This window comes from Mobula birostris, chromosome 10 (genome assembly GCF_030028105.1).
Source record: "Mobula birostris isolate sMobBir1 chromosome 10, sMobBir1.hap1, whole genome shotgun sequence".
Taxonomy (NCBI): domain Eukaryota; kingdom Metazoa; phylum Chordata; class Chondrichthyes; order Myliobatiformes; family Myliobatidae; genus Mobula; species Mobula birostris.
In genome coordinates, this window is record NC_092379.1 from 53,515,022 (window position 1) to 53,540,222 (window position 25,201).

The 25,201-nt window shown below is 45.5% G+C and overlaps 1 protein-coding gene across 1 annotated transcript in view; it reads right to left on the reverse strand.

The window, feature by feature from the left end:
* Positions 1–1,164: 1,164 nt before the first annotated feature.
* LOC140203687 (serine/threonine-protein phosphatase 2A 65 kDa regulatory subunit A beta isoform-like) overlaps positions 1,165–25,201 on the reverse strand; it is a 54,832-nt gene continuing 30,795 nt past the window's right edge. The window contains exons 15-19 of the mRNA XM_072269733.1: positions 19,278–19,338; positions 17,339–17,493; positions 5,512–5,654; positions 2,409–2,500; positions 1,165–1,346 (exon numbers count right to left, since the gene is read on the reverse strand). Of these exons, the coding sequence (XP_072125834.1) occupies positions 1,330–1,346; positions 2,409–2,500; positions 5,512–5,654; positions 17,339–17,493; positions 19,278–19,338 (468 nt within the window). The 3' untranslated portion in view covers positions 1,165–1,329. The remainder of the gene's footprint in view (positions 1,347–2,408; positions 2,501–5,511; positions 5,655–17,338; positions 17,494–19,277; positions 19,339–25,201) is intronic.

Below are 25,201 nucleotides of genomic sequence, written 5' to 3' on the forward strand. Positions count from 1 at the left end.
TAGCTATTGAAAAATCTACTTTAACTAATACGTACAGAAGCAATGGCTGCCTAACCAAACCATCAGGTAATCACAGCATCCACTGGCACTGCTGTTCAAGTCACTGGAATAATGAGGTCGGCATTGAAAGTCATTTCAATAACTGTCTAACGGGCACTCTTTCTTTTAATGTTAAAAACGATTAAAAGGGAAATTAAGGTAGGTCAAAACTTATAGCATATCATTCAGCAACCTGGGGACCATGCAGTGCAGACACATGAGGCCCCATTAAATGTGGGCCCCACCTTCGGACCCATCAATGTGGAACCCACCCCTTCACCAGGCCCCATCAAATGCAAAACCCTCTCCTACATCAGGGTCAGGACCCATTAATGTGGACCACTTCCCCAAGCCAAGGCCCATCCAACGTGGGCCCCTCACTGGGCCCCTCCTCTGCCACCCCATCCGAGAACAGTTTCAGATTGGACAACATCTTCAGTTTTAATTCGAGCATTTGCCACTGGATGCTGGGAATACAAACGAAGGTGTTTTGGGAAAGGAGGAGGAGGCATAGTGGATACTAGTGACTGTCGACAGAGCAGCAAAGCTAATAACCTCACATCCTTGTTAACAGTTAAACCCATCGGATACACAATGCCACTGGGTACACTACAGTCAATGAAAATAAATAGGGGGAGTAGACAGCTTGATATCTCAAGCTGAATTGAGACAGCAGAAAGACTGCAGACTAGAATCTACAAGGCAGCTAAAATCCAGTGACACTACGTACGAGACGTTTACATTTCCAGGGGTAATTCTTTAAAGAGTGTTGTGTGTGTGGCCTGGCTACACAACAATGCTATTAATAAAAATGCTGGAGACAGGAGCGAAGTTTCATGGTTCTTTACCAGTAGAAAACGATGCAGAACACACACATACGTATCAATGTGCGCCTAATAGCGCATGCAACGATGTGTTACTACAACATAAAGTAGTCCCCATATCATACAGTAGGCTGACCCGGCTGATGCTGTAGTGGGGTCACCCCGAGTTTGAATCCAGCCGGCTCCCCTGCACGCTTTCCATCCATGCTGGGTTACGAGCTGGTGATCTCTTTGGAAACTCACCCGGCAGAAGGCAATGGCAAACCACTGCTGTCACTTGCCTCGTACGCGGTTCCCCACTATGTCAGAGAGGCGTGGAGGGAAATCGTCCGCTAACTGGAGAAACTCTGGATGTGACGTAACTTTCCTTTTCCCTATACGGTACAAAGAGAGAGTGAAGAAGGTTTTCAAAGATGTCAGTGGCAGATCTCGTTGCAAGTCTGGACAGCCGTTTCTTCACTCCTTTCTATGATAAGGCAAGCACTAGATAAGAAGGAAAACATGCAGATTAGATATTAAAAGGAGACAAAATGGGAACGTTTCTGAAGATAATCAGAACACGCATCTATCTGTAAGCTATGATGACAACTTGTGGGAATTCTAGCGATGGAGTATGTCATTTCTAAAATATTGCAAGTGAATTCATACATTGCCAACCCTTAATTCCTGTTGCTTCAAGACCTATTCGGGGAGATGGGACTCGTCAGCTCATCTAGGAGAAGGAAAATTCTGATCTCAAACCTCTGCTGCCTTGCGGCTGTACCCACTCACAGGGAAGGCTTCGGGAGTAAACCCGGAGCTGGAGTCGCTAAGGCAGTCCTACGCTGAATGACAACTCCTGTGGTGCTCCTGGTACCAAACTCAATCTGCCGTTCCTTTGGGTGCATGCAGACTGGAGCTTGCTACATGGGGCAACAGCTTGCTCTCCATATCGTACTGCTACCTCCCTGAAATGAGTTTTTGCAGGGTGGGATGTCTGGCACTAGATTTTAACACCCGTTCCTAAACCCTAAAAATCACCTAATATAAACACAGAACTCTTTACTGAGGATTGTACTCAAAACTCTGGATTGGTTCTTAAAATATTCAGCTTACAGAAACAGGGAGGCAAGTAAGAGACAGAACTGAGAACTTCATGCTTGGCTCTATAACAAGGTTTATAATTCTGAACAATTAGTAAATCCCTTTAACTGGAAACAGTTCCAAATATCACAGCATTGTTCCAGCAGCTCGAATAACCCTCTTGCTGGTTCAGAGTTTTGAATCCATAATTTGTGTTTTATCCCCTTTAATGAACGTGCTGAGGACTGCATGTTTTTCCCCGACCCTCACTCGTTACACGTGCAGATTACAAAACACACATCTTTAGCTTAAAGAGCCTTTTCTACCATCAGTGCCCCCACAGCAGGAACCCAGCAGACACCCATCTTGTCTTGTGCTCATCTTCAGAGACCCAGTGACAGACTCTGGGACAATGCAGGCCACAACTGCTCGAAGGGAGAATGCTTATGCTCGTACCGAGCTGGGTCCAAAGCCACAACTTACCAGTCATGGCTTCCTGCGCAAAGTACTTTACGTCCATATCTTGGTCCTGACCCAATTTCTCCAGTATTGGTTTGAACTTGTTCTGTAAAGTGCTGTGATTTAAAAGCAAGTTTTAGTACCTGTGACCTTCAAAACAAGACAGCAGCACATTCACTTAAATCCAAAGCGGTACTGGATACTACCCAGATTAAAATCTCCTCTTTCTGCCTCTCACGCAGGCTCCCACTACCACAACTGATCGTTTACTGGCCAGATACGGGTTAGAGCTCAACTAGCAGAGTACGGTCACAAACTGCAGCTGAGCTCATTTGGGTTAGTGGATGCAAAAGGAGGATAATTTGGATGCTGCATTTTTATGCCGTTGAAGAGAGGGGGCACTGAATGCATAAACTTCCTTTTAATGCAATCCGTCTGTTATTGCTTTCCACACAAATTCCAATCAAATCACAAACGCACAATTTCACAAAAATCGTTCACCGGACGGGTTGGCGGGGTGGAGATACGTTGCTACCAAAGGAGGTGCAGGGTGCTCCTTCCCTCCGCAGACCTGCAGGTCACCCTTGGGCAAGGTGCAACACCTGCTTAAGCCCCCCCACCTGATCAGGGTCACGCAATGCCGTGGGAGCAGATGGTGGACAGTCATGTGTGCAGCCGGTGCAGATCACAAGTCCTGGTTGTGCGACCACTGATGCCGGGCAGACAATCTCTGAAGAGCACTGATAATGGCTGGGGGGTGGGGGGGGGGGTCACCTCATCTTGTAAAAACACACACGGCCCAGAAGGCGTCAATGGCACAAACCAGTTCTGCAGGATAATTTGCCAAGAACAACCGTGGCCATGGAGAGACCACGATCGCCCACGTCACATGCTGATGAAGATGGTGGTGGCGTTAACTGAAATCTCACTGTGCGGTTTTCACTTCTAACCAGGATTTATCCATCAGTGGTTGAAGGAGAGAGGGAAGATGTATTAAAGAAGATTGGAGGAGCAAACTTTTCATGCAGGAGTTGGTAGCTGAGCTGCCAAAGGAGGTGGTGGTGGTGCAGGCCGGAACAAAAACCTGGACAGTCACTTGATAAACCTCTGGTTTGGTCACATTTGGAGTACTGAATTCAGCTCTGGTCTCCCCTTTAAAGGACGTGGAAACTTTGAAGAAGGTACAGAAGATGTTTACAGGACGTTGCCTGTGATAAACCGCTGGTTAGGTCACATTTGGAGTACTGAATTCAGCTCTGGTCTCCCCTTTAAAGGGTGTGGAGACTTTGAAGAAGGTACAGAAGATGTTTACAGGACGTTGCCAGTGATAAACCTCTGGTTAGGTCACATTTGGAGTACTGAATTCAGCTCTGGCCAGCTCTTTAAAGGGTGTGGAGACTTTGGAGAAGGTATAGAAGATGTTTACAGGACGTTGCCTGTGATAAATCTCTGCTTTCGTCACATTTGGAGTACTGAATTCAGCTCTGGCCTCCCCTTTAAAGGGTGTGGATACTTTGGAGAAGGTACAGAAGATGTTTACAGGACGTTGCCTGTGATAAATCTCTGGTTAGGTCACATTTGGAGTACTGAGTTCAGCTCTGGCCTCCCCTTTAAAGGATCTGAAAAAGGTATAGAAGACATGCTGGCTGGTACTGCAGATGTTACCGGAGAGGTTGCTTTCTCCAGGGTGATGGAGTCTGAGGGAGGGAAGAGTTGACAGAAGTTTACAAAATTCTGAGGCAAAGGCAGACGGCTCACAGTTAAGATGTAAAAGCCAGAAGAGAACAGCTCAAAGATGTGCTGAGGATTTGAGTACCTGGAACACACCGACGGGTCTGGTGGAAGTGGATGCAGGTATGAAACAAGAACAAGTGTTTATGATCCCATGAAGGGTCACGGTCTGAAACAGCGACTGGTTATTCATTTCCATGGACGCTGCCTGACCTGCTGAGTTCCTCCAGCGTTTTGTGTGAGCATTGAAGTATTTAAGACACTGTTAGACAGGCAAATGAACGTGCGGAGAATGGAGGATATCGGCCACGTGCGGGCAAAAGGACACGGTTCAATTAGGCGCTGCTTTATTTATAAAGTCTGCAGGTGTTGGAAACCCAGAGCAACACACGCAAGATGCTGGAGGACCTCAGCAGGTCAGGTAGCACCTATGGAAATGAATAAACAGGTGACGTTTCGGGCCCAGACCCTTCGTCCGGACTGAAAAGGAAGAATTAGTTTGGTACAACATTGTGGGCCAACGGGCCTGTTCTACAGGTTCAGTGAGCAGGACAGAGGGATGTGGAGTTAGTGTGGCTGAGTGGGTTTACAATAGCAAGGAGCGATTGTCAGTATAGATGCAATGGACAAGAGGTCATGCTTCTATACAGTACAACTGACTATATCCAGAACCCAAAGGAATATTGCGCATTGCTTGGGAAAGCTGTAGTAAAATGAGGCCCTTGGAATACAAAGGCAGTGGAGAGACCTTAAACAGGTAATTTGGAGGGTAGAAACGGGCTACTAAATGTTCTTGGTGAGGATGTCCTTTCTTTAAAAAAAAGGGGAGAAGGCAGGCGAGTGGGGTTGAGGGGAATAATAAATCAGCCATGATAGAATGGCCGTGCAGTATCGATGGGCCGAACGGCCTGGTTCTGCTCCTGTGTCTTATGGCCTTAACCTCTGGATAGAGAAGAAGATCGTTTAAGGGTACCAAAGGATCAAGGTCAAGCAGGAAAGTGAGGCAAACACCACAGGGGAGGGGGAGGCCCGAGGGTTAAGTTTATGCCCCTCCCCATGCAGTACATGGAATGAGCTGCCAGAGGAACTGGTTGAGGCAGGCACATTAACAACTTCAATAAGCACAGGTACGCGGGCAGGAAAGGTTTAGAGCAAGGGTGCACAACTATTTTGGTGCCATGGATCATTACGCTAGGGGTCCATGAACCCCAGGTTGCGAACCTGGGACGATGGGACCGGCGGAGACGGTGGTCTTGGCCGGATTGGACCTGTGGGTACAAAAGACGGTGCGACTCCATCACTAAATGCCACCACAGTGGCGTCTCAATTTCCATTCCAAACTGGAGGTGAAACATTCTCCACAGGCCGGGTTATAAGCCCCAACTCAAATACTTACCTGGCATCTAAAACCGGTCCTATTTTCTGCAATGATTTAGCCACGTTGAAGCGAATGTTTGCCACCTGATCGCCTGCCATCTGGAGAACCGTCGGCAGCATGTGCTTTGCTGTGATTTCTTGGCCACAGGCTTCAGACAACACCTAAAAAAAACCAGCAGAAAATGCAAACGTTCATTCACAGCCCCGAACTTCACGAAGCAAGACTGAAGAAAAGATCATCGATCTGATTTGTGCGACGCTCAGAATGTATTTTGCCCCATGATAAAAAGGCATAGTCCACACTGGCACCAATGATCACCTGCAAGGAGAGAGATGAGGTCCTGCAACGGAGATTTACAGATCAATAGACAAGTTGTAAAGAAAAAGTGCTGGTATATTGTAATCGCTGGACTACCCCTTCTGCCATGTACGAGCGAGTTTAGAAACAGGAAGGCAGGACGGCTGAAATATACAAAGTGTGGGTGCAGAGCAGACAGCATCACTGGGATCTCTTCCATGACAAGGTGACCCGAGCCAAGAGGGAACCAGGATTATAAGACGCAAGAGCGGAATTCGGCTATCAAGTCATATATGATGGCAGAATATAGCATTAGTGGTCAGACTCCTGGCACTGTGGAGGATCAGAGGAATCTTGTGGTCAGAGTCCATAGGACACTCAAAGCTGCTATGCGGTTGACTCTGCGGTTAAGGAGGCATACGGTGCATTGGCCTTCATCAATCGTGGGATTGAGTTTAAGACCCGAGAGGTAATGTTACAGCTATATAGGACCCTGGTCAGACCCCACTTGGAGTACTGTGCTCAATTCTAGTTGCCTCACTACAGGAGTGACGTGGAAGCCATAGAAAGGGTGCAGAGGAGATTTACAAGGATGTTGCCTGGATTGTGGAGCATGCTTTATAAGAATAGGTTGAGTGAACTCGGCCTTTTCTCTTTGCAGCGTACGAGGATGAGAGGTGACCTGATAGAGGTGAACAAGATAATGAGAGGCATTGATTGTGTGGATAGTCAGAGGCTTTTTCCCAGGGCTGAAATGGCTAGAACGAGAGGGCATAGTTTTAAGGTGCTTGGGAGTGGGTACAGAGGAGATGTCAGTGGTTAATGAGGTGGAGGATAAATGCGTGGCTGAGGGATTGGAGCAGGAGGCAGGGATTCAGATTTCTACATCATTGGGACCTCTCTTGGGGCAGTTGTGCCCTGTACAAAAAGGACGGGTTGCACTTCAATCTGAGGGGGACCAATATCCTGGCAGGGAGGTTTGCTAAGGCTGCTGGGGAGAGTTTAAACTAGAATGGTTGGGGGCTGGGAACCGAACTGAAGAGACTAGGGAAGAGGGGGTTGGCTCACAAATAGAGAAAGCTTGTAGACAGTGCGAGAGGGAGGATAGGCAGGTGATAGAGAAAGGATGCTCTCAGACCGAATGTTTGAGATACGTCTATTTTAACGCAAGGAGTGTTGTGAACAAAGCGGATGAGCTTAGAGCGTGGATCAGTACTTGGAGACATGATGTGGTGGCCATTAGAGACTAGGATGGCTCAGGGACAGGAATGGTTACTTCAACTGCTGGGTTTTAGATGTTTCAACAAGGACAGGGAGGGAGGCAAAAGAGGTGGGGGCGTGGCACTGTTGATCAGAGATAGTGTCACAGCTGCAGGAAAGGTGGACGCCATGGAGGGATTGTCTACGGAGTCTCTGTGGGTGGAGGTTAGGAACAGAAAGGGGTCAATAACTTTACTGGGTGTTTTTCATAGGCCACCCAATAGTAACAGGGATATCAAGGAGCAGATAGGGAAACAGATCCTGGAAAGGTGTAATAATAACAGAGTTGTCATGATGGGAGGCTTTAATTTCCCAAATATCGATTGGTGGATCCCAAGAGCAAGGGGTTTAAGATGGGGTGGAATTTGTTAGGTGTGTTCAGGAAGGTTTCTTGACACAATATGTAGATAAGCCTATAAGAGAAGACGCTGTACTTGATCTGGTATTCGGAAATGAACCTGGTCAGGTGTCAGGTCTCTCAGTGGGAGAGCATTTTGGAGATAGTGATCATAATTCTATCTCCTTTACCACAGCACAAGGCTAATAGGAAGGAGCTTAAGAAGGAAATTAGGAGAGCCAGAAGAGGCCATGAGAAGGCCTTGGCAGGCAGGGTTAAGGAAAACCCCAAGGCATTCTACAAGTATGTGAAGAGCAAGAGGATAAGACGTGAAAGAATAGGACCTATTAAGTGTGACAGTGGGAAAGTATGTATGAAACCAGAGGAAATAGCAGAGGTACTTAATGAATACTTCCGTATTCACTATAGAAAAGGATCTTAGTGATTGTTGTGATGACTTGCAGCAGATTGAAAAGCTTGAGCATGTAGATATTAAGAAAGAGGATGTGCTGGAGCTTTTGGAAAGCATCAAGTTGGATAAATCGCTAGGACTGGATGAGATGTACCCCAGGCTACCGTGGGAGGCGAGGGAGGAGATTGTTGAGCCTCTGGTGATGATCTTTGAATCATCAATGGGGATGGGAGAGGTTCTAGAGGATTGGAGGGTTGCCGATATTGTTCCTTTATTCAAGAAAGGGAGTAGAGATAGCCCTGGAAGTTATAGACCAAAGAGTCCTACCTCAGTAAGTTGATGGAGAAGATCCTGAGAGGCAGGATTTATGAACATTTGGAGAGGTATAACATGATTAGGAATAGTCAGTATGGCTTTGTCAAGGGCAGGTCGTGCTTTACAAGCCTGATTTAATTTTTTGAGGATGTGACTAAACACAATGATGAAGGAAGAGCAGTAGACGTAGTGTATATGGATTTCAGCAAGGCATTTAATAAGGTACCCCATGCAAGGCTTATTCAGAAAGTAAGGAGGCATGGAATCCAAGGGGACATTGTTTTGTGGATCAGAACTGGCTTGCCACAGAAGGCAAAGAGTGCTTGTAGGCAGGTCATATTCTGCATGGAGGTCGGCCTCAGTTATCTGTTCTGGGACCCTTACTCTTCGTGATTTTTATAAATGACCTGGATGAGGAAGTGGAAGTGGAGGGATGGCTTAGTAAGTTTGCTGAGACACAAAGGTTGGAGGTGTTGTGGGTAGTGTAGAGGGCTGTCAGAGGTTAGAGCGGGACATTGATAGAATGCAAAACTGGGCTGAGAAGTGGCAGACGGAATTCAACCCAGATAAGTGTGAAGTGGTTCATTTTGGTAGGTCAAATATGATGGCAGAATATAGTATTAATGGTAAAACTCTTGGCAGTGTGGAGGATTAGAGGGATCTTGGGGTCCGAGTCCATAGGACGCTCAAAGCTGCTGCGCAGGTTGACTCTGTGGTTAAGAAGGCATACAGTGTATTGGCCTTCATCAATCATGGAACTGAATTTAGAAGCCGAGAGGTAATGTTGCAGCTATATAGGACCCTGGTCAGACCCCACTTATAGTACTGTGGTCGCCTCACTACAAGAAGAATGTGGAAGCCATAGACAGGGTGCAGAGGAGATTTACAAGGATGTTGCCTGGATTGGGGAGCATGACTTATGAGAATGGGTTGAGTGAACTCGGCCTTTTCTCCTTGGAACGATGGAGGATGAGAGGTTACCTGATACAGGTGTGTAAGATGATGAGAGGCATTGATCATGTGGATAGTCAGAGCCTTTTTCCCAGGTCTGAAATGGTTGCCACAAGAGGACACAGGTTTAAGGTGCCGGGGAGTAGGTACAGAGGAAATGTCAGGGGTAAGTTTTTTACTCAGAGAGTGGTGAGTGTGTGGAATGGGCTGCCGGCATCGGTGGTGGAGCCAGATATGATAGAGTCTTTTAAGAGACTTTTGGATAGGTACATGGAGCTTAACAAAATAGGTGGCTACAGGTAAGCCAAGTAATTTCTAAGGTAGGGACATGTTCGGCACAACCTTGCGGGCTGAAGGGCCTGTATTGTGCTGTGGTTTTCTATGTTTCAATGCAAGTTTTTTTTATGCAGAGAGTGGTGAGTGTGTGGGATGGGCTGCCAGAGGCGGCGGTGGAGGCGGAAACGATCGGGTCTTTGAAGAGACACCTGAATGGATACATGGAGCTTAGAAAAATAGAGGGCTATAGGTAAGCGGAGTAATTTCTAAGGTAAGGACATGCTCGGCACAGCTTTGTGGGCCGAAGGGCCTATATTGTGCTGTAGGTTTTCTTTGTTTCTATGAGTCTCCTCTGCCATTCCATCATGGCTGATTTATTTTTCCTCCCAACCCCATTCTTCTGCCTCCTCCCATATCTTTTCACGCCCTTAACAAATCAAGAATCTATCAACCTCCACTTTAGATATACTCAATGACTTGGCCTCCAAAGCCGTCTGTGACAATGAATTCCACCGATTCAGTACCCTCTGGCTAAAGAAATTCCTCTTCACTTCTGCTGTAAAGGGACGTCCTTCTATTCTGAGGCTGTGCCCTCTGGCCCCAGACTCTTGCGCTATTGGAAACCGCCTCTGTGCGTCCCTTTTATCCATACCTTTGCTCGAGCACTTTGGGAGGGTTTAAGCTGGTGAGGCAGCAGGGCTGGGACACAGGATACTAGTGTAGCAGGTGTTAACTCAGAATTCTATGTCAAACTCACTGAACAGGCAGGTCCGGTAAGCAGAGAAGGCAGAAATAAGTGGGAAAGCACGAGAGGGCTGGGAGGTTTAACCACATGTTTCCGAACATAGAAATTCACAGCACATTACAAGCCCTTCGGCCCACAATGTTGTGCCGACCAGGTAACCTACTCTAGAAACTGCTTAGAATTTCCCTAGCGCAGCAGTCCCCAACCACCGTGCTGCGGACCAGTACCAAGCCACAAAGCATGTGCTACCGGGCCGCGAGGAAACGACATGATTTGGCGATAGGAGTCGCTGCACCTTTCCTCATTCCCTCTCACCCACTGTTCAGCTTGAACACACGCGAGGTCATTACTCGCACATCATCCATGTCAGCACAGGAATAAGATCAGCTCCCCGAGCTTGCAAATGACGGCGGGCTGAAAAGTATGTTTGACATAACATCTCTGGCGACATTCTGGATCAAAGTCAAGGCTAAATATCCTGAGATAGCCATGAAAGCACTGAAAACGGTGCTTCCATTTCCAACATATCTCTGCAATGAATGCAACGAAAACTAAATTGCGGAAAAGACTGGACATAAGGAACCCCCTTCGAGTATCGCTGACTCCCATCAGCCCGTGATAGGACCGTCTTGTTGCAGGGAAACAAGCCCAGGGCTCCCACTGAATCAGCGATATTGGTGTGTTGCAATGATTTTATATGCTCATGCGGGGAAAATACGTGCTGTGTGTTTAATATCCAAATGTTACTTAAAATGTTATGATGCTATTGATTTATAAGTGACTTGTAGAACCATACAACAATTACAGCACGGAAACAGGCCATCTCGGCCCTTCTAGTCCGTGCCGAACTCCACTCTCACCTAGTCCCACCGACCTGCACTCAGCCCATAACCCTCCATTCCTTTCCTGTCCATATACCTATCCAGTTTTTCTTTAAATATTTTCTTTTTCTTCCTTCTTGTCATAGGAAGCATGGAGAATATCTAGAGGGCACACAGGGGAGACTTGCCAGGAGGCTGCCTGCATTAGAGAGCGTGTCTTATGAGGAAAGGTTGAGTGAGTTGGGGCTTTTTCTGTTTGGAGTGAAGGAGGATGAGAAGTGTGGATAGAGTGCATAGCCAGAGACTTTTTCCCAAGGCAGAAATGGCCAATACCAGAGGCATAATTTTGAGATGATTGGAGGAAGGTACAGAGGTAAGATTTTTGTTTCACACACACAGAGTGGGTGGGTGTGTGGAATGCCCCGCCAGGCGTGATGGTAGAGGCAGATGCATTAGGGGCATTTAACAAACTCTTCGATAGGCACACAGATGATAGAAAAATGGAGGGCTATGTAGGAGGGAACGGTTAGATTGATCTCAGAGTAGATTAAAAGATCAGCACAGCACTTTAACACAGTGCTTTAACATTCTATGTTCTAGGTACAATTGCTCTGCCTAGTTTGCCAACTAACCAATTCACCATCATTAGCACTAACGCTGCAAGACAAAGCTCACATTTTTATGTCATCTTCTAAACTTCTAGCCACATCCAAATCATTTACAGGAGAGTTCCAGCACAGATTCCTGTGGTACGCCACGGGGTAATCACAAAAGCTGATCAGCAAATCAACTTTGAACCCAATTTGTGAAGTTACTTCGGATCCCTCGGTCTCTTGCTCATTTGGGGATTTTGTCAAAATATTTACCGAAGTCCCTGTAGACAACACCAACTGCATGAGTACACCCGTAACTCCAAGAAACTCAAACTGGCCGACAGAATCACCACTTGCACGCTGACCATTTCTGATGAAGCTCTGCCCAAGTGCAGCTGAATCCCGTCTCTCGAGACTTTTTACAACACCCTTTCTACCACTGATGTTAGATTCACAGCTCTGTAGTTACCAGTTGCTGCCTTCGTTGAAGAACGGCACCGTACTGCTGGGATCCAGTTACCTGGCACCTGTTCTGTGACAATTTAGGATTTTAAACAACCAGGATCCTTGAACACACACAAAATGCTGGAGGAACTCTGCAGGCCAGGCAGCATCGGTGGAAAAGAGTACAGTCGACATTTCCAGCCGAGACCCTTCGGCAGGAGTGGAGAAAAAAGATGAGTAGATTTAAAAGTTGTTGGGGGGGGGGTGGAAGGTGAGTGGAGAAAGAAATACAAGGTGCTGGGTGAAACCAGGAGGCGGGAGGGATGAATTAAAGAGCTGAGCAGATATCACAGAGTGAGAGAAGGTTTCACTGACTCCCGTCGAAGGGAAGCAGAGATCACGGAGGGGGAGCAATGAGAGAGGGTTTCACTAAACTCTCAAAGAGACCTTGGGAGCTCAGCCCTTCCTTCCCATAACAGCCAAGGATACATTTCATCAGGCCTTGGAAACATATCCATATCCAACCCCACTAAAGACTCCTAATAACTCGGTTTCTTGCCCTGCTCGAGTTTTCCAGCCACATCCTTCTCTCACTCTGTTTCTCACGAAGTTTTCCTGGATCCCCCCTCCTTTGGGCCATTCCCTTTGAAATCATTCGTGCTGATATCAGAGAAGTTGAGGTTCTGTACTGCTATAACCTGATAACTCGCACAACCGTGTTTTGCCTTTCTCCTTCGTATCCAGGACATCTTTGAGGAGCGATGCCTCAAAAAGGCGGCATCCATGGTGAAGGACCCCCACCACCCAGGACATGCCCTCTTCTCACTGCTACCCTCAGGAAGGAGGCACAGAAGTCTGAAGGCACACACTCAGCGATTCCAGAACAGTCTCTTCCCCTCTGCCATTTCTGAATGGACACTGAACCCATGCTCTACTTCACTACTTTTTATTTCTGTTTCCGCACTATTATTTTATATGTTTACTGTAATTCACAGTTTTCTCTATTATTATGTGTTGCACTGTGCTGCTGCCACAAAGACAGCAAATTTCACGACATTATGCCGGTGACGTTAAACCTGATTCTGATATCCTTGCTCCTGTACCTCATGCTGAATACTGGGAGAGCTGTCACATGTGACCACTCCTAGGGACTACCTGTACACTGTTACTTGAAGCTCTTTTTGCATATTCCTCCAAGGAATGTGTGGGCATCACAGGTTGAAGTGGTATTTAATTCCTTTGTGGTGGGCTGCAGCCCTTGAGGTGTGGGTGCACCCACAATGCAGTTAGGGTGGGTGATCCAGGATTCTGACCCAGTCAGTGTCAATGCCCTGGTTCAGATTTTTACTGCCATGTTGTAGACATTTCATTTTAGCAGTTCTGTAAGAACAATCTGTTCTGCTTTCAGCCTGTTTGGGTCTGAGCTCAGGAATGAGGTGTCATCCAATCAGGATGGTAGAATTGGGAGAAGGTGCTAGAGATTACTGGGCAGAGAGGTCTTTGTTTGGCCGGAGCTGGGAGAAGACAGGAGGAAAGATGGTGGACGATGAGGGTGCTTTCTGCAGATGAATGGCTTCAAGGAGGAAGGACCAATAATCCTGTGGGAAAGCCTCTTTGTTCAAGATGGATTTCCAGTTACCTTCGGAAGGTGTTGTGTGCTTTCACGCAGGCCGAGGGAGGGTCCAGTGCGCGATTTACAGAGAAGTTCAAGATTTGAGCTCCACTGTGCAGTTGTGACTTTTTAAGTAGAATGGGCCCTTCTTGTTTTTTCTCTCTTTCTTTCCTTTAATAACTGTTTGCTTAAGTTAACATTCTTAAATATACTCCTGAATAATTCTATGCAGTGAACAATCTGCTATTTTTTGCTGACAGGCGATTGCCAGGGGCAGTAAATCACACAGCATTCACACAAACCGGGGTTTGGGTAGGCGAGACATCCCAACCTCACGGATTTTGCGGGACCAAAGTCACATACACCTTAGATGTACGAAGCCTGAAGTTTCTCCCCGCGGAGTCCGGTGGCTGTTTGCGAGGGGCTAAAAGGCTGCATTTCCAGAGACGCCCAGTGAAAAGGGGGTTTCAGAAGTAATGGCAATATATTTCCAAGTCCGGTTGGTGTGCAGCTTGCAGGTAATATTCCAATGTTTTGCTGTTCTTGGCTGTTTACATCAAGTTCAAGTTTAATTGTCATTCATGAATACCCATGAATACATCCAAACGAAACAGTGTTCTTTCAGGGTCAAGGTACAAAACACAGTACCAACAGTCATACACAGCACGTGGCACATATAGCAGTAAAATATAGTCACACAACAAATATAGTCCAAGTCCCTGAGTCCATGAATGTTGCAGCAGTCTGTAGTCGAACACATACATCCTGCCTTCTGCCAAGCAAACACTTTGGGGGAGAGGGACAGCACCAACGTTAGCTTAAACGCTGCGCTACACCACCTCCAGTGCCAGCTCTTGATGCCTCTCTCCTGGGTGGCTGCAAACAGGCGGCCCCATGGCTTGAGGCCACATCCGCTCACCCTGCAGGGGTGTCAGTCACCGCTGCTGCCAGCCCCTGTAGTCCGCAATAAATCAGAAGACCAGACTTGCAGCATTACACATTAACAATGCTCAACAGGGTTTTGCAATCACAAGAAAAGAGACTAAGACAATTGCTCGCTGCCAGTCTGCACGCCAACCACATTGCTGACTCTCTGACACAGGGAGCAGAACGATCTGCCCCAAGTCCAGCTTCTTCAGTTTCTACGCCGTTGGGGTAGGCCGCAGCACTCTTTAAGTGCTTAACTTCCAGCAGGGTCTTGAGATTGTAAAGAAATAAACAAAAGATAGTAACACGTTTGGCTGGCCCTGTAGAACCCGCCGCGCCCCAGCACATTGCCATCTTACCGGAAGTTCACCAGTAGAGGCTTGTGGATTAGTAAGGTGTGTCCCAGAATGTCCTCCTCCTCGATATTTCAGTAATAAATCAATATTACGGTGCCACGCCCACCACACCATTCACTGAGTGAATCGTTCAGCCATTCAACCCTCTCTATGACAGTAACAATATCACCCTCCTGTGAGCTCATTTGCTTTACTAGTAATGTTGCTTACACCAAAATAAATATAATCTTGCATTTCTTATCAGACTGAGGTTTGCTCTCCTTACTGGGCTTGCTTTGTTTCCCTTTGATATTTAACTCCACTGCCACCTCAACTGTAAATGTGGCCTGTGGCCCATCCCTATGAGTTTGAATCCCAGCGAGCACTCCCGCAGGCTGTTAGCCCTGTTTTGGTCCAGCCCGCGCAGGCATATCTTTCTGAGGTGTTCCTGCTGATCCAGAGGTCTAAATTTCAAAGTACATTGCTACCAAAGTATGAACTCCATATACAAGCAGGAGATTTGTCTTCTTGCAGGCAGCCATAAAGCAAAGAAACACAAGAGAATCCATGGAAAAAGAAAGAATCCTACACAGCAAAGACTGTCAGACACGCAATGTGCCCAAAAAGAACAAATCGGGCAAACAAGAATCAAAAAATAGTAAACCAGTAAGAAACAGAACATGAACCGCAGGGTCGCCGAAATTAGGCCCACAGGCAGGGAGCCAGTTCAGATCAGTAGATGGCTGCAGGCCACAGCAAGGGAGTCAGTTCTGTGCTGAGAGAAGTGAAACCAGTCCAGGGGCCCAATGGTTGCAGTCCACAGCCAAGGAGCCAGTTCAGCATTTTATCTGAGCCAGGGTCCCAATGGTCGCAGGGCACAGCCAGCAAGTCAATTCAGTGCGGAGACAAGTGCTGACAGTGACAGTCGGTTCACTGCTGAGGTGTGTAAAGCCTCACAGAGAAGTTAGTCTTTCCCCCTGCGACTCTTTAAACTTTTTAACCTGGCTCGTTGTTGAAATCGACTGAACACCACTTCATTTTCCCCTCTCAGGCCACTCTCATCCAACCTGAAGTCCACTCCCAGCAATGGCCGCGGCCGCTGCACCTGCATTCTTGAGAGTCCAGCTTGCCAAATCCTTGAGGATACCGCAAAAATGCCAGGTTGTGCAGACCTGTCGACACCCTCCAGAACCTATCAAGCTCCACTTTAGATACACCCAATTACTTGGCCTCCTATCGCCGCCTGTGGCGATGAATTCTGTAGACTCACCACGCTTCGGCTAAAGAAATTCTTCATCTCCGTTCTAAAGGGATATCCCTCTGTTCCAAAGGCTGTGCCCTCCAGTCCGAGACTCACCCACTTTAGAAACATCCATTTTATCTGGGCATTTCAACTGAATCTCTCCATCACCTTGTCCAAACTCCAGCAAAGCCCAGGCCCATAAAATAAATCCAGGGAAAGAAGTTAATTCCGCAACTGGAATGACTGTGGGGGCCTTTAAGTACACTTGTAAATTGAAACTAGTTGCGTCAAAAAACTTACAATTCCCTCAGCCAGATAATGTATAATGTCCATTTCAAGGTACTCAGATCTCTAAGCAAAAGACAGAGCCATAGTCCACTACAGCACGGAAACAGACCCTTGTGAAATAAAACTTGAAAGCTGTAAGCCATCTGGTGGGTCAACAGGTCATTAAATCAGTTGTCCTTCAGCTAACACCATCAGTCCATTTCCACAGGGACGGTTAGGAACTCTGCTCCACGAAATCATAAAAAGTCTCACCCTCAACTCAATTTTTACTCCAGACACCTTGCAGATTAAACACAAAACACCACTACACCTCAGCAAATAACGCAAGCACAGAAGCTCGTATCAAGCAGATGTCAATATTGGAAGGAGCAGCTTTGGCAAAGTGTTAATTGATTTTTTGCAGAATCTAAACATTCACAAAGAATATATTAAAAGAACATTTTAAACAAATCCATATTATTTTTGTTAAATTCTTTATTCTTTAGTGTGTGTTCTAACTGTACATTTTATTCATGAAATATTTTAGCAGCTTGTGAAGTGTAATGGAAGTATTGTCAAAGTTATACTCACGTTATGCAGAACAGAGTGGTCATTCTGCAATGGTAGTCGGAGTCACTAGCCATGGGCAAATACATTGTCAAAGCTATACTCATGTTAATGCAGAAGAGGGTGGTCATTCTGTGAAGGTAGTTGGGGTCACTGGCCTTGGGCAAGTACATTGTCAAAGCTATACTCACGTTAATGCAGAACAGGGTGGTCATTCTGTGATGGTAGTTGGGGTCACTGGCCATGGGCAAGTACATTGTTAAAGCTATACTCACGTTAATGCAGAACAGGGTGGTCATTCTGTGATGGTAGTTGGGGTCACTGGCCATGGGCAAGTACATTTTCAAAGCTATACTCACGTTAATGCAGAACAGGGTGGTCATTCTGTGATGGTAGTTGGGGTCACTGGCCATGGGCAAGTACATTGTCAAAGCTATACTCACGTTAATGCAGAACAGGGTGGTCATTCTGTGATGGTAGTTGGGGTCACTGGCCATGGCAAGTACTTTCGGCACAATGGCGGATTCTGCCCAGTCTTTGCCAAACTTCTCCACCAACTTGGTCAAGTTGTTGGTCGCGGCCTCGCGAATGGCGTACACTGCAAGACAGCATTGACAGGTCAAGAAATGATCTGATCGCTGTTACTACTTGATTTTCAAATATGTACCTTGCTGATAAAATACAAAGTTCCGAAATGAAATGCTCGTACCACCTTCTTCAAAGTGTCAACCTGTTCCATACCAAGTTACACACAGTGGAGGAAATTATGCACTTGGAAAGTAGCATTTTAATATACTTATTTATCATTGATTATTTATTGAGATACAGCGTGGAACAGGCCCTTCTTGCCCTGCGAGCCACCCCCGATTAACCCTAGCCTAATTATAGGACAATTTACAATGTCCAGTTAACCTACCAACCAGTAGGTCTCTGGGAGGAAACAGGAGCACCCGGAGGAAACCCACGCAGTCAGGCTGAGAACGTATAAACTCCTCACAGGTGGCAGTGGGAATCGAACCCAATTGCAAAGTGTTGCGCTAACCAGATGCCACTGTGTTGCCCCATTAGATACTTAAAAAATACTTCGAATAGATTACCATTATTTATTACTTAGTAGTCTGATTGGTCATTGTAAACTGTCCTGTGATGAGGCGAGGGTTAAATCGGCCGGTTGCTGGGCAGTGCGTCTCGTTGGGCCTGTTCCATGCTATTCTCGAATAATTAAATAAATAAACGTATCGGTCAAAGTCAAGTCTGTTTCTTGTTGCCATGTGTACAAGAGTACGACAAGATTGCTTGCAGCAGTAATAACTGGGGGGGAGGGGGGCGCCGGTGTTTGAACTATGATGGTATTGGACATTGGACAGGAACCTGGGAGTACAAACTGGGATGAATGCACTCAGAAACACACAATTGAAATGTGGAAGTCGTTTTGGGCTTCACTTGGATGGAGCTCTGCAGAGTTTTGTCCCACTGAGACAGGGAAAGAACAGAAGGGTGAAGGAGCCATGCTTGACAAGAGATGTGCAACAGCTAGTCTAGAAGCATAGGATGCAAAGATCAGCCTGGGCTCCAGAGGGTTACAATGTGGCCAGGGAGGGAGTGAAGAATGGACTTCGGAGAACTAGGAGGGGCCACGAGAAGGACTTGGCGAGTTGGATTCAGAAGAACAAACTTGAAGAACAGGTGGATGGCCAGAGTGAGAGTCTGGGCCGGCCAGAGCTAAAAGAGGCAAAATGTTTGGAGTCGGTGGACTTTGGGGGAGATCCGCAATGAATACTTTTCTTTAGTAATCAGCAGTGAGAGGGACCTTGATGCTTGCGAGGGCAGTGATATGCTGCAACATGTTGACATTGAGAAAGAGGATGTTCTGGAATTTTGAAAAGCCCTAGGATAGATAAGTCCCCGGGGCCAGATGTGATATACCCCAGGGTTACTACGGGAAGCAAGGGAAGAGATTGCTGCACCTTTAGTGATGATCTGGGCATCCTCACTGGCCAGTCCTCACCGGAGGAAGTACCAGATGATTGGAAGTTGGCAAATGTTATTTTCTTGTTCAGGAAAGAGAGTGGGGATGACCCTGGGAATTATAGACCAGTCAGTTTTACTTCACCGGTGGGCAAATTACAGGAGAAGATTCCTACAGACAGGATTTACAAGAAGCATAGTCTGATTCGGGAGAGTCAGCATGGCTTTGTGAGGGGCATGTCGTGTCTTGAGCCTGACCCAATCCTTTGAGGATGTGACAAAGCACAATGAAGGATTTTTGGTTAGGCACCTGGTAGGGTCACTCAGCATCATGGAAGCACCAGTAAGATGACATGGACAACTTTGAAGGACTTTCGTTCAACAAAAGTAACGATTCATCAAGGCTATACTCACCGCGATCCACCAGCCACGTCATGCACAAGGAGTTCAACTTCTCATCAAAAAACTCCACTCCCTAAACAGGTTTTGACAAAAGAAAGAATGTTGATAAAATAACCCCTCGAATTTCTAGTAGAACATGCCAACTTGCCACATTTGCATTCTAGCCGTCTTCACCTTTCGCTACTTACCAGTACAGTTTGCTAACTCCTTTGAGCCAATGGTGAAGGGGTCACACAAGAAAGACTGGCAACGTGCTCTAATAAACTGCACAAAACTAGATTGTGCCGTGGCAGAAGGCTACACAGAAGATACCCTATCTAAGGTACTTGCATCTAGTATTTTGACTATCCTTAATTAATTTCTTTGTGTCAATACCAGAACTATGATCCATGAAAAATAGGAAAAATCTTAAAAGTGTCCGATGGTTTAATGCAGACAGTAAGAACGTTACTGACCACTATCGGTGGCGTAGCAGTTGGCCTGACACTGTTACAGCTTGGGAATTCTGATGTCACCTTTAGGGAGCCAGTACATTTTCCCTGCGGAACGCGCGGGTTTCCTCTCACAATCCAAAGACGCACCAGTTGGGAGGTTAATTCATCACTGTTACCTGTCCCTGTTTAGGCTAGGGTTGGATCAGAGATTGCTGGGCAGCACGGTTCGAAGGGCAGGAAGGGCCTTATTCCTCCATGTACCTTTAAATAAATAACCCAGTGAATCCTATGCTACCACATCCACAGCAGGGTGCTATTTCAACTTCACCATTTAAACGTAATTATGCATGTGCTGGATTATTTAGATTACAGATCCCACACTCCTGACCCGCATAGTATCTCTCTTCGTCATGACAGTGCAGCATTCTACATTCACGTCTCCCATGTGGTTAAAACATTCCACTTTCTACATTCAGTCACTGGGAACAAGTTAGCCTTTGCATAATTCTCAGGTTACTTTGCTTCATATCCAGCACAGCTAACAATTCCCAGGGTAACCACGTGGCTGAGTAGCCCAACCACAACCTCTGCCCGTGACTCTGACTCAGACCTTGACAACTCTTTACCATAGAAAGTACAGCACAGAAACAGGCCCTTTGGCCCTTCTTGGATGTGCCGAACCATTTTCTGCCTAGTCCCACTGACCTGCACAAGGACCATATCCCTCCATACACCTCCCATCCATGTATCAGTCCAATTTATTCTTAAATATTAAAAAAGAACCCATATTTACCACCTCGTCTGGCAGCTCATTCCATACTCTCACCACTGTCTGTGTGAAGAAGCCCCCCCCAATGTTCCCTTTAAACATTTCCCCCCTCACCTTTAACCCATGTCCTCTGGTTTTTTTCTCCCCTTGCCTCAGTGGAAAAAGCCTGCTTGCATTCACTCTATCTATACCCATCATAATTTTATATACCTCTATCAAATCTCCCCTCGTTCTTCTACGCTCCAGGGAATAGTCCTAACCTATTCAACCTTTCTCTGTAACTGAGTTTCTCAAGTCCCGGCAACATCCTTGTGAACCTTCTCTGCACTCTTTCAACCTTATTGATATCCTTCCTGTAATTTGGTGACCAAAACTGAACACAATATTTCAGATTCGGCCTCACCAATGCCTTATACAACCTCATCATAACATTCCAGCTCTTATACTCAATACCTTGACTAATAAAGGCCAATGTACCAAAAGCTCTCTTTACGACCCTATCTACCTGTGACACTACTTTTAGGGAATTTCTATCTGTATTCCCAGATCCCTCTGTTCCACTGCACTCCTCAGTGCCTTACCATTAACCCTGTATGTTCTACCTTGGTTTGTCCTTCCAACATGCAATACCTCACACTTGTCTGTATTAAACTCCATCTGCCATTTTTCAGCCCATTTTTCCAGCTGGTCCAAGTCCCTCTGCAGGCTCTGGAAACCTTCCTCACTGTCTACTACACCTCCAATCTTTGTGTCATCAGCAAATTTGCTGATCCAATTTACCACATTATCATCCAGATCATTGATATAGATGAAAAATAACAATGGACCCAGCACTGATCCCTGTGGCACACCACTTGTCACAGGCCTCCACTCAGAGAAGCTATTCTCTACTACCACTCTTTGGCTTCTTCCATTGAGCCAATGTCTAATCCAATTTACCACTTCTCCATGTATACCTAGCGATTGAATTTTCCTAACTAACCTCCCATGCCGGACCTTGTCAAAGGCCTTACTGAAGAAAATCTACTTTGTGTTTGCACACCGAAACTGAGAGCGATTTGCTTCCTTAAAACCAAATACATACTAAATCCGGTATGATACAGGAGAGCTTAAGTAAGCTACAGAGAGTTATAAAATTAGTCAGCTCCATCGTGTGCTCCAGCCTCCATATTATCCAGGACATCTTCAAGGAGCGGTGCCTCAAAAAGACACTGTCCATCATTAAGGGCCCCACCAGCCTCTTCTCATTGCTACTACCAGAAAGGAGGGACAATTTGTCTGAAGACACACTCACTGATTCAGGAACAGCTTCCTCCCCTTTGCCATACGATTTTTGAGTGGACACCGTACCCATGAACACTACCTCACTACTCCTGCTAGTTACTGACACAGAGGAGGAATCTACAACAACCAGTTTACAACCAGCACGTCTTTGGGATGGAGGAGGAAATCGGAGCACCTGGCAGAAACAGAGATGAGGAGTGATTTCTTCAGCCAGAGGGTGGTGAATCTGTGGAATTGATTTCCATGAACAACCGTGGAGGCCAAGATATTGGGTATAATTAAAATGGAGGCTGACAGGCTCTTCATTAATCAGGGTGTGAAAGGATATGTGGAGAAGGCAGGAGAATAGGGTTGAGAGGGATCACAAATCAGCCATGGTGGAATGTTGGAGCAGACTCAATGGGCTGAATGGACTAATTCTGCTCTCAAGGTCATTTGCTTCCAAACAATTGGTTTATTGATCATTACAGAATATCTGTCTGGTGCTTCCCTCTCCCTTCCCCTTTTCCCAATCAAAGATTCAAAGGTTCACTTATTTGTTTTCAAACATCTCTTTATTGCTTTTACAGAATGAAAAATAAACACATTCGATCATCCATAGGTTTGAAAGTGCAACAAGGTTAAAGAAAAAGGGAAAAATAAAATACATTAGAAATAAAAGGAAAAACAACGCACAAAAAAAGCAAACACCCGGCCATTAAAACCAAGCTGTCAGTTCAATTTGTTACTTTCATCATCCCAAATATTGTTCTCCAGAAACTTGTGGAAAATATCCCAAATTTCCCGACATTTGCCAAGTTTGTTTTTCTGTGATGTAGTTGATCTTTTCTAGAGCAAGATACAAAGTCACTCCTTTCAGCCATTGTGAAAGTCCACTGGTTGTGGGTTTCTTCCATGAATAGGCTATGCAACGTCTGGCTTTCAAAAAACAAATATTAAGCAGAGACCTTGCATTTTTGGAGGTTACAAAGTCCTTTGGATGAATGTTCAGAATACATAATTTAGGATCAAGGAGCACCTTTTTTCCAATAATCTGACTAATCAAATCCAGCACCTTCTTCCAGAAGCAGATTATCTGGGGGCACTCGCACATACAATGGAACAGAGACCCCTTTTAGTGATTACATTTAAAGCATGTTTCTGGAATGTTGGGGTTAAAGTGACGAAACCTGACTGGAGTAATGTACTGTCTGGTTATCCGCTTAGAATGAGTGTTCACTGACTGGGTTTGAACGAAGGAACAAGCTTCTGACCACTCTTTTTCTGACAGGTTCTCATGCAAATCAGTTCTCCATGCTTGTAGCATGTTGTTTGATGACTCTTTGCATTTACTTGCAAACAATTTGTATGTAGCCCCCTGGTAAGCCTAGACTCGCTCAGCTCGCTTTCGTCTAGGGGGAGCAGCCTTCAGCCCCGCCAAACGGGGAGATCAGGTCTGTGTGGATGCTGTGTGATGTACCCCACACCGCCAATTAACAGACAGTACGCCATATGCCATTAAATGATTACACTTTATAAGTATTTCTTGGTGATGGGTTAGTAGAAACAAATAGAATAAAGGTGCCAAGTCAGTAACTATCAGTTCGGTGCACACTCGTTGGAGCTCTTACAGAACCGGGTCTCCCTTCCTCCAATCAATGTCCTCTGAACTCCGCCAACTCACGAATGGGACCACCCTCGGTGATCCACCAAACACTCCACACGAGTCTGTCCTCGCCTCCTATCCTCGCTGAAGACCCTGGGCTGCGGACTCCCGCTCGGGGTCCGTGCCGTTGCCCAGCTTACAGCATCTCTCTCCTCGCGTCTCCTCTCTCTGTCCCCATCACGCCTTCTGCCCAAAGCCCACGAAAAAGAATAGCTTACAGACACACAAGAAAGAATACCATCTATCCCAATTGGTTAGCAAATGAATACAATTCCTGTATCAGTAATTATAACCCAAACAAGCTGCTCCAGAGAACCACTGCCTCAGCAGTTAATAGTACAGAGAAGCCATTTTATTAGCCTTAGCAAGTAACATAAAAGAAGAAACCCTTACATGTATAATTCAGACACTTGTCCCCTAGCTTCAGATAATTTCAGAGTGATGTCTTCTAGGGTAAATAAAGGAGGGAGCTTCAAACTGTAACTTTGCCTGGACATAATAAAACTTTGCAACTAAAGGCATTTAAAAAAGTGTTTTGTTGGAATTCCATATGTGGCCTTGAGTTCTTCAAAAGACATAAATGAATTGCCATTATAAAGATCAGACACCTTAGCTATGCCTCGGGGCGACCAAGTTTTAAAACTAGGATCCGCTCTGCCGGGCTGGAGCTATCATTACCAAAGATAGGAGTAAACTGGGATAACTGTGATGTCTCTGCTATTTACGCAAGAGCATCGTGCCAAATCATTGTTGTATTTTTTAAGAAAGGGATTTTAGATTGTGTGACCAGGTTTTTCTTATTTGCTGAATACATATATAGTTCTAGAGGGATATTGATCAACTGGGATTCCATTGAGACCCAAGGAGGGGAGTGATCCTTAACAAAATAAAACATTCCTGCTCGAATTTGGGCCGCCCAGAAATACCATATAAGATTTGGTAGCTGTAAGCCACCTCTATCATACGGCAGATATAACAGGGAAAGCCTGAGCCTTGGACATCTATTATTCCAGATGAAATTAGAAAAACATTTCTTTAATAAATAAAAGAAAGAGTAAATAAGTACATAGGGATTGGATAATTATGTCTGCGGGCAGGAGCAAGCATGAACAAATTAGGATATAAACACCTGCAATGGTTGATACTTAGGCTTATATACAACATTTTGGACCAGTGGAAATGGTCCAGAAGGGTTATATGGAAACTATTATTACCATTTTTCTTAACAACTAATTCCATTACTTAGCCTAATTGGTTAGATTTACCACAGTACATAATTATCTATTTAAATGTTTATTTTCCTTTTATATCATCTCAATGTGTACTTAAGAATGTATAAATAATTGTAGTTTTATACATATAAAAAATGGAAAAGGTTATATGTGTGAAAAAAGTACATGATATTTGTGAATTCCTTATCCAAATAAAAATAAAATTAAAAAAAAATAAATAAAAGAAAGATGATGGAGGAGAAAGTGGGATAGATTGGAAAAGGTACAGGAACTTCAGTAAAATTGACATTTTTAGAACGTTTATGCGTCCAATCAAATTTATGAGCAATTTCGTCCATCTGTTTGTAAGTTGAGTAACTGAGTCTGTGAGAGGTTTATAATTAGTTGGGATAATTTTACCAATAGTAGGAGTAATTTTAACACCCAAATAGGTAAACCCTGTTCTGACAAAATTACGTCATCCATGTACAGGGCTATGCGATGTTCTACATCTCCTATAGTTATTCCTGCTATGTTAGCCTGTTTTCAAATTGCCATAGCAAGTGGAGCAATGGCCAGGATAAACAGGAGGG